A 16,506-nucleotide genomic window follows, 5' to 3' on the forward strand; every position below is an offset into this window, starting at 1 on the left:
AATGACTTCATGCTTTTAACAGGATTATTCTAGCTTCAGGGTAGAGAACAGACTATAAAGAGAAATGCAGACTCAAGGGGACCAGTTATGAAGATTACTACAATAATCTAAAAGAGAAATGATGGTGATTTGGACTATGGTGGTTACAAAAAGTAATGAGATGTGGTGATATTCCAGGTATATTTTGAAGGGAAAACCCACAGCCAATAGGATTTGGAGAGAGAGTCAATGGTATGGAAGAAAAAGAAACAATTCCAAGGTTTACAGCTTCAGCGATTGGAAGGATAGGAAAGACAGAGGAAGGAAGTTTGGGATGTACCAACAATTCAATTTTGGATTAGGTTTGAGATGCTTATTAGACATCCAAGAAAAACTGAAAAATAGGCAGCTGGATATATGAGTCTAGAGATCAGGGAAGGGTTCAAACTAGAAATATAAATTTGAAAATCATCAAATATATTATATATAAAACATTGAGGCCAGGTTCCAGTTCTGCTAAGGCAGCATATGTTCACTATAACCCACTAATTATAACTGAAAACACCAAGTAAATACAAAGAGAACTACCTGAAGGATTCTGGAAAGTATACAAAAGCAGGGGGATTGTGGAAGGCAGTCAAAACTTGGAAAAGCTATTGCATAAGGGTGACTTCCAAGCTGTTTCTTCCTTAGTCTCCATCTCTTAATAGATTTGTCTCAAGGATGGGCACAGTCCAAGTGGCATGTCAGCCAGGGCAGTGGGGGAAACAAAAACTCTTAATAGAAACCCCATCTTTCTGACCGTGGGAACCAGAAAAAAAGTCTCTGCATGCTGGAGAGTAAGGGAAGAAGCTCAGAGTAAACAAAGTAGAGAAACAGATCCCCTAATTTGTGTATGGACCTGCACAAGTCCCAAACTCACCCCTGAAATAAGCATGCGTTAGACATCCAAATCAGCATAGCAAAGACTTAGGGACCTTTACTGAGATTTTTAACCACCACTCACAGAAGGTGAGAAAACTTGTGAAGTGAACATAATTAGGTTGATTGCTTATTAAAACAAAAACAACAACATTCTCCAGAGAATTAGAGCAGGACTCAGAATCTATACAAGAAAACAATCGCCATGCCCAGGAGAAAATTCAAAACTATTTGAAATACAAAAAACAAAGAGGTAATGACCAGCTCCTAAGAAAAAAGACAATCAACAGATATAAACTCTAAGAGGCCCAGGTTTTGCAGTTATCAAACAAAGACTGTAAAACAGATATAAAACTATATTCCATGAGGGAATGAAAAATACAGTAAAAATGAATAAAAAGATGTGTTTTCAGCAAAAAAACTGAAACCATAAAGAGAAGCAAATGGAAACTTTAGAACTGAAAAATATAGTTTTTGAAATTAAAAATCACTGAATGGGTTCTGTGGGGATTGAAACATGTCCCCTACAAAAGGCATGTTCAGGTCCCAATGCCTAGTCCTGGGGATGTGAGTCCATTTGTAAACAGGACCTGTGAAGATGTTATTAAAGTGTGATCAAACTGAATGAGTGTGGGACTTAATCCAGTACAGCTGAAGAACTTATAAGTAAAGGAAGTGAACATAGGAAAAAAAAAGGAAAAAGCAAGAAGTCAATGGTACATGGAAGAAAGGGAAAAGGACATCACCATGTGATGGAAAAGCCAAGGAATCCCAAGGACCATTGGTGACCAGCCTCAGAAAACCAGTCTTCAGAGAGAAAATACTGCCTCACTGATACCTCAATTTTAGACTTTTCCTAGCCTCAAAACCATGAGCCAATAAATACCTGTTGTTAACCCAACCCATTGGCCCAAATACTGAAGACATATTTTCAAATTCAAGAAGCTCTGAAAACTCAAAACAATAAATCAAAAGAAAACCATGACTAGACACAGCACAAACTGCTAAAAATAAAAGATTAAAAAAAACAAAAAGCTAGAAAATGGCTAGAGAAAAATGATCTAATAATTACAGAAGAAAAATCTGAATGACTACAGATTTTTAAAAATCAGAAACCATGGAGGCCAGAAGAATGGAACTACATCTTTTAAGAGCTAAAGGGAAAAAAAAACTGTGAACACAGCAAAGATTTTATTTGGGAATTAAAGCTAAATAAAGGTATTTTCAAGTGAAAGAAAACCAAGAGAACCCATCTTGAGACAAATGCTAAAAGAAGTTTTTTAGACTGAAGGAAATGATATAGAGGAAAATTTGGATTTTCAGGAATAAAGGAGCAACAGAAATGATAAATATCTTAGTAAACATAAAATATTTTTTCCTTATGAATTCTTCAATATTGTCTGTTGAGATTTTACAGGTATGTAGATATAATACATATGACATGACAATTATAACATGAGAGTTGGTACAGAGAGAAGTCATTAATGGACCTACCTAGTTGTAAAGTTTTCATGTGAAGTGGTACAATATTAACTCTAAGTAGACTGTACAAGTTAGGTACGTATACTGTAAACCCTACAGAAACCTCAACTTTACTCCCCAGGAGACATTTGGCAATATCTGGAGATGCTGGTTGTCATAACAGTGTGGGGGGGTGAGGGGTGTGCTAAATTTGCACAGGACAGACCACCCCCACAACAAAGAATAATCGAGTTCAAACTGTCAGTAGTGCTAAGTCTGAGACACCCTGCCCTAGAGAAACCACTAAAAAATATATATATATAAAGAAATATAGTAAAAAAGCTAATAGATAAATCTAAATAGTATATTAAAAAATATATCAAATAACCCAAAAGAAGATAGTAAAGGAGACTCAAAAACCAGAGAAAAAAGAGAAAATGTAATAAAATGATCAACCTAAATCCAACTATATCAATAATTAGATTAAATGCTAATGATCTGAACTAATACTGTCCAATACACATATAATGCAAATCACATACTAATATAAATTTTCCTAGTACATATTTTGTTTAATTTACATTTTATATAACCTAATATACCCAAAATATTATTTCAACCTGTAATCAATATTAAAAGTTACTAATGAAATACTTTACATTCTTTTTTTCATATAAGTCTTCAAAATTTGGTGTGTACTTTATACTTACCACACATTTCAATTTGAACTAGCCACATTTCAAGGGCTCAATAGCCATATATACCCAGCAGCTACCGTATTAGCACAGATATAAGCATTCCAGTTAAATGATAGAAAATGACAAAGTAGATGTAGACATAGAACAATACACTACTACATGCTGCCTACAAGAGACTAAATAACACAAATAGGTTGAAAACAAATGGGGGAAGCGGACTTGGCCCAATGGATAGGGCGTCCGCCTACCACATGGGAGGTCCACAGTTCAAACCCCCGCCTCCTTGACCCATGTGGAGGTGGCCCACGCACAGTGCTGATGCGCATAACGAGTGCTGTGCCACGCAAGGGTGTCCCCCACGTAGGGGAGCCCCACACGCAAGGAGTGCACCCCGTAAGGAGAGCCACCCAGGGTGAAAGAAAGTGCAGCCTGCCCAAGAATAGCACTGCACACACGGAGAGCTGACACAACAAGATGACACAACAACAACAAAAAAGAAAACACAGATTCCTGGTGCCGCTGATAAGGACAGACGCAGTCACAGAGGAACACAGAGCAAACGGACACAGAGAGCAGATGGGGGGGGCGGAAGGGGAGAGAAATAAAAAAAAAAAAATCTTAAAAAAGAAAACAAATGGATAAAAAAAAGATTTTCAAGCAGTAAGCATAATATCAGATAAAAAAAGATTTCTAGACAAAGAACATAATCATAGATAAAATGGGGGATTTCATTATGAAAAAGAGGATGGCTCATCAGGAACATAACAACTATAAATGTATTTATAGTTAATAAGTTAGCCTCAAGAAAAATGAAGCAAAAATTGATAGAATTGAAGGGAGAAACAGACAATTTCACAATTATAGTATGAGAGATTAACATTCCTACCAGCTATTGATAAACTTAATTTAAAAAATCAATAGAGACATAGAAGATCTGAAAAACCCTATTAACCATCTTGCTCTAACTGACATAGAACATTACATCAAGACACTGCAGAATACACATTATTTTTAATTTCACGCTATTCATTCACCAATATACACCATATGCTGAGCCATAAAATAAGTTTCGAGAAATTTTAAAGGATCAAAATCAAAATGTATCCTCTGACCACAACAAAATTAAACTAGAAAGTAAAAACAATAGGAGATCTAGGAAAACTCCAAATACCTGGTTAAAAAAACAGGTATCTAAATACTTTATAGGTCAAAGACAAAACTACCAGTGACATGAAAACTACTTTGAAATGAGTAACAATTGAAATGAAACAAATCAAAAATTGTGGAATGCTGCTACAGCACTGCTTAGAGAAAAATGTTGCTATAAATGCTTATATTAGAAAGGAAGAAATATCTAAAACCAAAGACCTAGAGTTCCAACATAAGAAATTTTAAGAAGAAAACCAAGAATAATCCAAAGTAAGTTGAAAGAAGAATAATAAACACAAAATGCAGAAATCAATAATATGAAAAAGACAGGCATTTAGGAAAACCAACAAAGTGAAGGCTGATTTTTTTAAAAGACTGAAAAAATTGAAACATTCTGAGTAGAAAAGATTAAGAAAAACAAAGAGAAAGAATACAAATCACCAATATCAGGAATAAAAAAGGGTTATCACCACAAATTCTTAGAAATTAAAAGGATATAAAATAATAACTAAACAACTTTATGCCAACAAATTTGACAACTTTAACGAAATGGAAGGGAGCGGATGCAGCTCAGTGGTTGAATGCCTGCTTCCCATGTTCGAGGTCCTGGGTTCAATCCCAAGGATGTCGTAAAGAGAAAAAAAAAAAAGAAATGGACAAATTTCACAAAAAAGAAAACTTACCAAAAGACATTACAAAAAAAGTACAGTTAAAATATCACTCAGGATAGAAATGCAAAACTCAGAAATCAACTCTAGCACATTGAATCCAATGATATATAAGAAGGAAAATATATCATGCTCAAATAGGGTTAATCCCAGGAGTACAAAGGCTGGTTTAACATTCAAAATTCAATCAATACAGGGGAGCAGATGTGGCTCAAGCAGTTAAGCACCCACCTCCCACATGGGAGGACGCGATTCAGTTCCTAGTTTCTCCTGAAAAAACAACAAACAACAAGCAAAGTAAATGATAAAACCAACTCAGGGAAGCTGATGTGGCTCAGTGGTTGAGCACCGGCTTCCTACATACAAGGTCCCATGTTCAATCACTGGCCACCAGTACCTCAAAAAAAAACAAAAAAAAAACAAATCAATCAATATAATTCACAATAGTAACAGAATGAAGGGAAAGCTATAAGATTATTTTAGTAGATGCAGAAGAATGTGACAAAATTCAACAACTTTTCTTGATAAAAACATTTAGAAAAATAGAGAAGGAAACTTCCTCAACATGACAAAGGACATATATGAAAAATCCACAGCTAACATCATATGCAGTGATGAAAGACTGAAAGCTTTCCCTCTAAGATGTGGAACAAGACAAGGATGCCCACTGTCATCATTGCTATTCAACATTCTACTGGAAATTCTAGCCAGAGTTGTTAGGCAAGAAAAAGAAATAAACGGCATCTGAATTGGAAAGGAGGAAGTAAAACTTTCAGATTTGCAGATAACATGATTTCATAGACAGAAAGTCCTCCCAAAATCGACAACAAAGCTACTAAAACTAATAAAATGAGCTCAGCAAAGGAGCAGAATAAGATCAACACACAAAAATCAGTAGTGTTTCTATACAGTACTTATGAGCAAGCTGTGGAGGAAATCAAGAAAAAAATTCCATGTACAAAAGCAACTAAAAAAATCAAATATCTTTGAATAAATTTAGCCAAGGATGTAAAGGACTTATATACAGAAAACTAGAAAACATGTTTAAAAAAATCAAAGAGGATCTAAATAAATGTTCATGGACTGCAAGAATCAATATCATTAGGATGCCAATTCTACCCAAAATGATTTACGGATTCAACACAATCCCAAACAAAATTTCAAAAGCCTACTTTGCAGAAATGGAAAAGTCAATTATCAAATTTATTTGGAATAGTAAGGTACACCCAAATAGCCAAAAACATCTTAGAAAAGAAGAACAAAATTGGAGTACTCACACTTTCTGACTTTAAAGTATATTACAGGGAAGCAGATTTGGCTCGGATAGAATGTCCTCCTACCACATGGGAGGTCCATGGTTCAAACCCAGGGCCCCCTGACCTGTGTGATGAGCTGGCCCATGTGCAGTGCTGATGCACGCAAGGAGTGCCATACCACGCAGGGATGTCCCCCACATAGGGGAGCCCCATGTGCAAGGAGTGTGCCCCGTAAGGAGAGCCACCCAGCGTGAAGAAAGTGCAGCCTGCCCAGGAGTGGCACTGCACACACACACAGAGCTGACGCAGCAAGATAATGCAACAAAAAGAGACACAGATTCCCAGTGCCGCTGACAAGAATATAAGCGGACACAGAAGAACACAAATCAATGGACACAGACAGCAGACAACTGAGGGGGGGGGGCGGGGAAGGGGAGAGAAATTAATAAAAAATAAATCTTTAAAGCAAATTACAAAGCTACAGTGGTCAAACAGCATTGTGTTCATTGATAGTACTCTTTGAATGGATTTATGCTTTATTAACATGGATCAATAAAATTGAAAAAAATGAAAAAAAATAAAATAACCCAGTAAGGTATTGGCACAAGGATAGCTATTTCAACCAATGGAATCAAATTCAGGGTTTAGAAATAGACACATCTACGGCCAATTGATATTTGACAAGGCTGCCAGGCTAACGCAATTGGGAAAGAATAGTTTTTTCAACAAATGCTTGAGAGAATTGGATATCCATATGCAAAAGAATGAAAAAGGACCCCTATCTCACACCATATACAAAAATTAACTCAAAATAGATCAAAAACCTAAATAAAAAAGCCAGGACTATGAAACTCCTAGAGGAAAATGTAGGAAAGCACCATCAGGATCTTCTGTTAGGCAATGGTTTCTTAGATTTTATATCCAAAGTACAAGCAGCAAAAGAAAAAATAGATAAATGGGACCTCTTCAAAATTAAACTTTTGTGCACCCAAGGGCTTTCTCACAAAAGTGAAAGACAAACTGCTCGATGAGTTTAATATATATATTAATTTTTAAAATAGTAATATAAATATAAATATTTTATAATAATAATATATAAAGAAATCCTACAACTCAACAACAAAAAGATAAACAACCCAATTAAAAAAGTGACAAAAGACTTGAATAGCGGCGGCAGACTTGGCCCAGTGGTTAGGGCGTCCATCTACCACATGGGAGGTCCGCGGTTCAAACCCTGGGCCTCCTTGACCAGTGTGGAGCTGGCCCATGCACAATGCTGATGCGCGCAAGGAGTGCTGTGCCACGCAGGGATGTCCCCCACATAGGTGAGTCCCACACGCAAGGAGTGCGCCCCATAAGGAGACCTGCCCAGCACAAAAGAAAGTGCAGCCTCCCCAAGGATGGCGCTGCACACACGGCGAGCTGACACAAGATGACACAACAAAAAGAAACACAGATTTCCGTGCCGCTGACAACAAAAAAAGTGGACAAAGAAGACAACACAGCAAATAGACACAGAGAACAGACAACCGTGATGGGGCGGGGGAGGGGAGAGAAATAAATAAATAAATAAATCTTTAAAAAAAAAACCAAACACTTGAATAGAAATTTCTCCGAAGAAAATACACAAATGGCTAGAAAGCACATGAAAAGATGCTCAACATCACTATCAGGGAAATGCAAATCAAAACCACAATGAGATATCATTTCATACTCACTAGAATGGTTACTATCAAAAAAAAAAAAAGAAAATTATAAGTGTTAGAGGGAAGCGGACTTGGCCCAGCAGTTAGGGCATCCATCTACCACATGGGAGGTCCACGGTTCAAACCCCAGGTCTCCTTGACCCGTGTGGAGCTGGCCCATGCGCAGTGCTGATGTGCGCGAGAAGTGCAGTGCCACGCAGGGTTGTCCCCCGCATAGGGGAGCCCCACGCGCAAGGAGTGCGCCCCATAAGGAGAGCCGCCCAGCGCGAAAAAGAAGTGCAACCTGCCTAAGAATGGCGCCGCCCACACGGAGAGATGACACAACAAAATGACACAACAAAAAGAAACACAGATTCCCATGCCGCTGGCAACAACAGAAGCAGACAAAGACAACGCAGCAAATAGACACAGAGAACAGACAACTGGGGCGGGGGATTGGGGAGAAGGGGAGAGAAATAAATAAATAAATAAAATCTTTAAAAATATATATAGGGAAACGGACTTGGCCCAGCGGTTAGGTCGTCCATCTACCACATGGGAGGTCTGCAGTTCAAACCCCGGGCCTCCTTGACCCGTGCGGAGCTGGCCCATGCACAGTGCCGATGCACGCAAGGAGTGCTGTGCCATGCAGGGGTGTCCCCCACGTAGGGGAGCCCCATGCGCAAGGAGTGCACCCCGAAAGGAGAGCCACCCAGCGCAAAAGAAAGGGCAGCCTTCCCAAGAATGGCGCCACCCACACGGAGACCTGACACAAGAAGACAACAAAAAGAGACATAGATTCCCGCACTGCTGACAACAACAGAAGCGGACAAAGAAACAAGACGCATCAAATAGACACAGAGAACAGACAACCGGGGTGGGAGGGAGGGGAGAGAAAGAAATAAATAAACAAAAATCTTTAAAAATATATATATATATATGTAAGTGTTAGAGAGGATGTGGAGAAATAGGAACACTCGTTCATTGCTGGTAGGAATATAAAATGGTACAGCTGCTGTAGAAAACTGTTTGGTCATTCCCCAGGAAGCTAAATACAGAATCACCACATGATCTGGCAATCCTCTTACTAGGTATATACTCAGAAGAATTGAAAGCAGGGACTCAAACAGGTATTTGCACAACAATCTTCATAGCGGCATTATTCACAGTTGTCAAAAGATGTAAGCAACCCAAATGTCTATCACCAATAAATGGATAAACAAAATGTAGTATATCTATATATAAACACGATGGAATATTATTCAGCCATAAAAAGGAACACGGATGGACCGTGAGGACTTTATATTGACTGAAATACGCCAAACACAAAAGGACAAATATGGTATAATCTCACTGATATGAACTAATTATAATAAGCAAACTCATAGAGTTAGAATCTAGAATATAGATTACCATGGCATAGATTAAGGGGATAGAATGGGGAGTTGCTGCTTAATTTGAATATAGTTTCTAACTGTGTTGATTGTAAAGGTTTGGAAATGGATGGTGGTGATGGTAGCACATTATTGTGAGTGTAGTTAATAGTGCTGAATTATGTATGTCAATGTGTTTGAAAAGGGAAGTTTTGGGTTGTGCATGTTACTAGAATGAAAGTAAGAAGATAAAACATGGGACTCTAATACAGTGAACCCTGTTGTGGACAAAAGATTGGGGTTAACAGTTTAAGAATGTTCTTTCTTGAATTATAAAAAATGTATGACACCTAATACAAGGTGTTAGTATTAGGATGGTATGGGGGAAAATACACCTAATGTAAACTATGGATGTTAGCTAATAGTACTATTTTAATATTCTTTATCAATTGTAACAAAGGTACCACACTAATGCAAAATATCAACAATAGAAGGGTAAACAGGAACGTTATATTTTTTACAAGAGTTTTCTGTAAACATAAAAGTTCTCTAATTTTAAAAATAATATACAATTTTGAAAACGGCAATCTGTCTCCTCCTCATTTCTACTACCATATCCAAATTTGCTCTGATTATAAGGACTCCGGTCATATTGGATTAAGGCCCAGTTTGGCTTCATCTTAATAGGATCTTTAAAGATCCTATTTACAAATGAGTTCATATTCACAGGACTGGGAGTTAGGACTTGAACATGTCTTTGTGGGGGACAAGACTCAGCCTCTAACACTGACCATACCAAGTGTTAGTGAAGCAACTAAAACTCTCATATACTGTTGTTAGTCATGGAAAATGGTACAACCACTTTGGAAATGAAAAGAAAAATTCTCCAGACCCTACCATCTAATATTTCCATTTTCTGCCAGGCTTTATTCAAACACAATTTGAAATAGTTGGAAGTAATAGCTCATTTTATATCTGTCTTTATTTACTTAGCAGAACCCCTGTTTTAAATAATACATATTATTTGTATGCTATGTTATTAGTGTTGCAATTGTCTAAAACTATATGATTTTAAAAGCCCAGTAGCAAAATCTTACATTCACTTTGCACAGTGTGGCAGAGTCACTGTAGAAGGAAAGGAATAACTTTTAGAGCATTATTTTGCTTGGTCAAAGTGACATCTTAGTGAAATTTACTAAATTAATTTGCCCTCTTCAAAGATATTACCTTCCGGACAGAGTCCTAATGCTTCATAAGTAAGAAGTTCATTGACAGAGAAGCAATCATGAAGTTCTATTACATCAATATCACTTGGTCTTAGGCCAGACTTCTCATAGCACCTTCTGGCAGCTTCTTTACTCATATCAAAGCCAACCTAAAAACCAAAATCATATATAAATTAAGGGAATTACAACTTGGCCTTTTAGACAATGAAATGTTTTAAGAGATTGATATATACAAAACCTTAATAACTTAAAATTGACAACACGCATTGAAAGCTCAGTTGATTTAGAGTACACAAAAAATCAAAATAAAATAATATTCAGGAGGAAGAATGTAGATTTTAAATTCCTGATTATAAAGGATCAAATTTCTCTTTAAGAATTAAATTTTTAATAAGACATATGAAAAGGACTTAGAATTCCTAAGGCCATATATTGTCCTAAGTTACCAAAATTTTATCAAGCAACAATGTGTAGTTGTGTATTGACGAGTTTTATCAACAGATCATTATGATTCAGATACACTGAAATATATGGGGGAATTTCTATGTTAAAATACACAGTCATCTTTTAGATGATGACATAGGATTCAAACTCATTTGTCCCAAAGCCCATCCTTTTAAAACCAGTTTAGTCTCAGATGATGAAAAGAACATGCAAGCTCAATTCCCTTCAAGGAATAAAATTATAGTGTAATGGAAAATGTACCATAATCAGAAAACCTGAACATCCTAGCTTTGTAGACTTGGATGAGTTACAGGGACATTTCCAAATTCACAATACGATTGTAAAATAATTGTGTAAACTATAATTTATGACACTATTATTTGTACATATGTATTTTCAAATAGTTAACTAACTGTGGGTATGAATTCTCATCTTTTTTCCTTCCTCCATTTTGTATTCAATCTTCAAACCAGGATTTCTGAAATGCAGTGGGTCAAGAAAGATCACTGAAAACATTCTTGTTTCCCCCCTAATGATGTAAGATTAGAATTCTGGTTGTATTCAGCTGAATTGAAATAAAAATAATAGCATTCCTAATTAATTAAAATTATCATTTTAATTCCATTATTAGAAACATCTGTTCTCATTGGTTGGTTTCCCTTAACAGATTCTTAAGAATGGGCCATAGCATTAAAATTTCTAGACCAATTTTTTTTTTTTTATGAATAGCTTCCAGAGCTCATGACAACATAGTGTCACCTTGAGGTTTTAAACAGCTATTCCTCTATTGGATTAATAAAACAGAATCTTAGACACACCGCTTTAATTAGACTATTTTCTTCGAATGAGCTTGGTAAATCAGTCACCATCTCCTGTGCCAAAATTTCCACAGCTTTGGATTGCAGGCCATACTTCTGTACAAATGCTTCACTAGCCAAAACTGCTGCTGCAGCACCATCTGAAGTGGGGCTGAGAGAAGGTAAAAATAATTATTTATACCCAGAGCCACATCAATCCTAGGCTTTCAGAATAGGTATTCTATCTATGTGGGAAGAAAAGCCAAGTACACTTGTTGGTCAGTCAACTGTCTTCTTGGTAACATCTACAGTTAAAAATTGTACATGATTCTAGAGGGAAGAAAAAAGAATAGCAGCTATGTACAGCAGGCAAGGCATAGAGAGACTGAGAGGTGATGAGTTTTGTTTGTTTATTTGTTTTTTGTTTATTATTGGAATAATGAAAGTGCTCTGGGAATAACTAGGGTGATGAATGCACAAATATGCGATTAAACTGAATACCATTGATTGTATTCTTTGGATGGATTTATGCTTTATTTATGTATCAATAAAATTGATTTGTTAAATTAAAAAAAAAAGGATGCTTAACTGGTGTCACAGAAAGCCAGGAGAAGTTAGATTTAACATCACCACTTAAAAAAAACCTGTTGTAAAAATACCATTTTCGCTCTCTCTGCCTAGAGAAGCCTGTACCAAATCTTGGTGTGTATTTCTGTCTTTCTCTCTATTTCTCAGCAAGCTCTATCCTTTCCCACATTTCCCAAATAAATTATTTTAACTTGCCTAAAAAAAAAAATACCATTCTTTGTTTATACTGTGGTAATTTACTTGCTGGCTTTAACATTTAAATAAACTATCACAAACAAACAAATGAAAAATTGCACGTGCTTTCTATCTAAGAACTGAACCACTATCAAGAATTTAAATGTTGTCAGTCACTGCTTCTCAGTCTTTAAAAGTTTCCCAAAAAAAAGTCTTATTGCAAAAAATCCTGTGTTTGCCTCTGCAGATATATAAGGCATCTTCTAGTGACTTCTGAGGAGTGAGTTTATAAGGTTATTCCTGGCTTGTACAATAGTCTACTGTTGACCCATGTAGCTCCAACTTGTTATTTCCAAATAACTCAGTCCTGGAATCATTTGAAAACTGGGGAAGGTGATATCAGGAAATCTGTGGTTTGGTTACAACTCTTGAGATATTCAGAGTAGATCAATTCTCTTATAGCAAGAGGGTTTTCAAACACAAGATGCCCTCTGCAAGTTTAGATGGATTTTCTAAACAGTCAGACCCTCATATCATTCCGGATAAAAGTTGACCCCACTTGTTCAGTTCCATCTCAGCCAGTATCTTCAGGGCACAATCTAGTAATAACTAGGACACAGGCAGGACATACAGCACTCACTCAGTCTTTTAGGACACAGAAGCAATTTTCAAGATAAAACTATTGTCCTCATTCTTGAAGCTATGATTTTTTTTCCCCTTGTTTTTTAACTCTCAGCTACTACAACTGACTAAAATTCCCTATAGTAGAAGTATATAACAGAGAAAATTAAATACTTAAGGAGAAAATTTTTGGACTCCACTGTCCTTCTCAGCCTCATTTTAATGAATAAATACAATTAAAACAAACTGCCAAAAGTTATGAGAGAAGTAAGTGAAACATAATTTTCCAGGAGAGGAGGTAGCCTATTTCTAAGGCAAAAGTAGGAAATAGGGATATTCTAATGACTGAAACCCAGAGGGTTGGTAGGGCTATATTGGTAGGATGATTATAGAAGCCATAACCAGATACAGAGCATAAAGTTTATCCCACAGAGGGGGAGGGCACGGAGGGCCCCAGTTACTGCTTTCTATTAAATATTGAAAAAGAGTTTTTCTTACCAACATTGTAAGACAGTCAAAAATTCAAAAATTTTTCGTGATGTCATCACATCATTTAAACTGTATTCCTCTTGGAATTGGGAATACCTAAATACAAAATAAGTAGTTACTGAATGTAAGGCAGCAATTACAGTTTTTGTTTAAGATGTTATGGCCCAGAAGTTAAGGATAGAATAATATGTAAACATGCTGTTCACAAACAAAAAACACACCTTTATGAAAAATTTCAACCTTTAATAAATAATCCTTTTGAATTTTGAGATTTAAAAAACCCTAACTCCAAAATACTCTTTTTTTCCTGTGGAATTACAAAATAATAGTTCCTTAAAAGCAAAATTAAATGATCTGCCATTCAGCCAGTTTGTATAGCTATGATATTATGTAAGTACACTTAATGAAGGCAAGGAACACAAATAAATGTACGAAACCTGTATTGAATTATCTGCATTCTGCAAAACACATTTCCCTTCTGATGACTGCAAGGAGAAAACTTACTTTTATTCTCTTTGGCTTCTATACAAATTTAATTAGAGAGTTTCAGAAACTCTGCTCTGACCAAAATAGCAGCAGCAAGAGACACCACAGAGGGGTTTCTAAAACAAAAACTTTAACTGGTATGTAAATTAATAAGCAATTCAAATGTTTAGAGGACAAAGCTGTGTAAGATCTATGTACTAGTACTTGTACCTTTGCTTCTGACGCTAACTTTGACCACTGTCAGCTGTGGGGGGTTGAATTGTGTCCACCACAAGACAGGTTAAGGTCCTAATCCCTGGTCCTGTGGGTGTGAACCCCTTTGTAAATAGGACCTTTGAAAATGTTATTAGTTCAGGTGTGCCCAAACTGAATGAGTGTGGGCCTTAATTCAATATGGCTGAAGTCCTTATAAGCAAAGGAAATTGGACACATTAAGAGAGAAGTCACAGGGAACTGCCAGAAGCTGAAAGTCAACAGAACCCAGAAGAGAAAGAAGATGCCACCATGTACACTGCTGTGTGATGGAAAAGCCAAGGAACCCCAAAGACTGTCAGCGAGCCAAAATATACTGACCCTAGAAGGAAGCAAGCCTTCTAACCTCTGAAACTGTGACCCAATAAATTCCTGTTGGTAAGCCAACTTGTTGTATGGTATTTGTTTGGACAACTGAGAAACTAAAACACCAACTTTCAAAAAACACCGTATAAATGCCAAATCCTGTGCACTGGTGAGTTCCTACTCTCAAGGAACTCAATCTGATTCTGTGGCCAACAAATAAACAATTCTAATACAACCTGACAAATGCTATGGGAGAAATGTTATACAGATGCTAAGGGAGCACCCAGGAGCCAGAGGCAGCTTCCTCTACGAACTTAGGCAAAGAAGAGGAAGTACAAGAGAAAGAATTCCTGGCAGAAGGAGCAGCACATGCAAAGCCTCTTGAGGTAAAATAGTTCAATGAGGCTAGAATATGAAGTCTGTAGGGAACAAGAGTCAAGGTGAAGAAGATGGGACAGCACAAATGAACAGGGATCAGAACATGAAAGGTCACTTTATGGTGTTTACATTTTATACTGAAAACAATGGGGAAAATACCAAAGGATATTAAGATGGGACATGACATGATCAGGTTTGTATTTCAGTGAGAAGGCTGTGAATATGAAGGACGGATTGTAAAAAGGCATTACCTGAAGCAAGTAAATCAATTAAGAGGTGGTAACAATAATTAAGGCAGAAATGATAAGGGCCTAAAGTAGGGAATTGGAAATGAAAGATGGAGAGAAATGATGATTAAAGAGATAGTAAGGAGGCAGAATCAGTAAGACTTCACCCCCAACAGTAAGAGTCACTGAGGAACAAGGCAGAGACAAAGATGATTTCTACTCTTCTATCTTGGAGCTCTAGGAGTATAATGATCTCATTCACCAAGATGAAGAACCCTGAAGGGAAGGCAGGGTTAACAGGAAATGATAAATTGTTTATGAGCATGTTGAGCCTGAGGCACTGGTGGGACATCTACATGGAAATGATAGGAAGTTATAGAGACAGGTCTGAACTTACCCTGTACTACTTATCACAGATTCTATCACCTTTAAGTATTCTTAAAGTTTGTGAGGAAGCACTTGAGAATAGTTTCTTAATTCAACCTTCTTAGGAAAATTTAACAAGGTAACTCTAATAACTAATCAGAAGAGACCCAAAATTCTCTTTCTTCATTAGCCAAGCAAAGTCCAGTGCAAGAAGTTAGTATCTGAAATTGCTTAGCCAAACCTAGAAGGCTATTCTTGACTGTTTGAAAGATTGTTAAATGGTGAAACTAACATCCAGAAATAACACCTGTCTATTCAACACAAGTGAGCTTCTGATGTATATGGAGCTCCAGGGAGGCAAAGAATTTGTTGATCTTGTTCACTGCTATATCACCAGAAGCTAAAACAGTGTCATGCACACAGCAGGCTGCCCAATATGTATCTGTTGAATGAGTGAATGAATTAATGAAATGTCTTAAGAAAACTACTGTAATAAGTGGATAAATGAGTACCAGGTTAGGTGGGGAATTAAGTACGAAGAAGACTTGGAGGAGATATACAAGTTTTGATTCACTGGGGAAAGCAAGAGCTATTCTTTGTAGCCTCAAAGCCAGGAACTGTAATGTTGTCAGTTCCTCAGCATACTGCTAGAGTTCCTTGCTAGTTTTAGGGAATCACATGGATTTGTAAGGGTTTTCCAAGTTCTAAGGACAAATAAATAAGTTCTGGAACATCTTCACAGGCTTACGATTGCTTACCCTAACTCTCTTATTCAGTAACAGCAAAGTTTTTTAAGCTTATACTATGTTCTAACTATCCTGCTAGATACTGGAAATAAAAAGATGAGTTAATCCCTGCTCTCAAGGTGTTCATCATCATCACAGAAAGATTCATAAATAGTTCTAATACTGTGTGATAATACAGATATGCAAAGAATGCAATGAAACTCGCAAGGAAACATC

The 16,506-nt window shown here is 36.8% G+C and overlaps 1 protein-coding gene across 2 annotated transcripts in view; it reads right to left on the bottom strand.

Moving 5' to 3' along the window:
• Nucleotides 1–16,506, bottom strand: part of SCP2 (sterol carrier protein 2) — a 156,659-nt gene that overhangs the window by 86,776 nt on the left and 53,377 nt on the right. For both annotated transcript variants that reach the window (XM_058303572.2, XM_023591836.3), the window contains exons 8-10: nt 13,539–13,625; nt 11,679–11,829; nt 10,418–10,565 (exon numbers count right to left, since the gene is read on the bottom strand). In XM_058303572.2, coding sequence (XP_058159555.1) covers nt 10,418–10,565; nt 11,679–11,829; nt 13,539–13,625 — 386 coding nt within the window. The remainder of the gene's footprint in view (nt 1–10,417; nt 10,566–11,678; nt 11,830–13,538; nt 13,626–16,506) is intronic.

The sequence above is a fragment of the Dasypus novemcinctus genome, chromosome 9, assembly GCF_030445035.2.
Source record: "Dasypus novemcinctus isolate mDasNov1 chromosome 9, mDasNov1.1.hap2, whole genome shotgun sequence".
Lineage (NCBI taxonomy): Eukaryota > Metazoa > Chordata > Mammalia > Cingulata > Dasypodidae > Dasypus > Dasypus novemcinctus.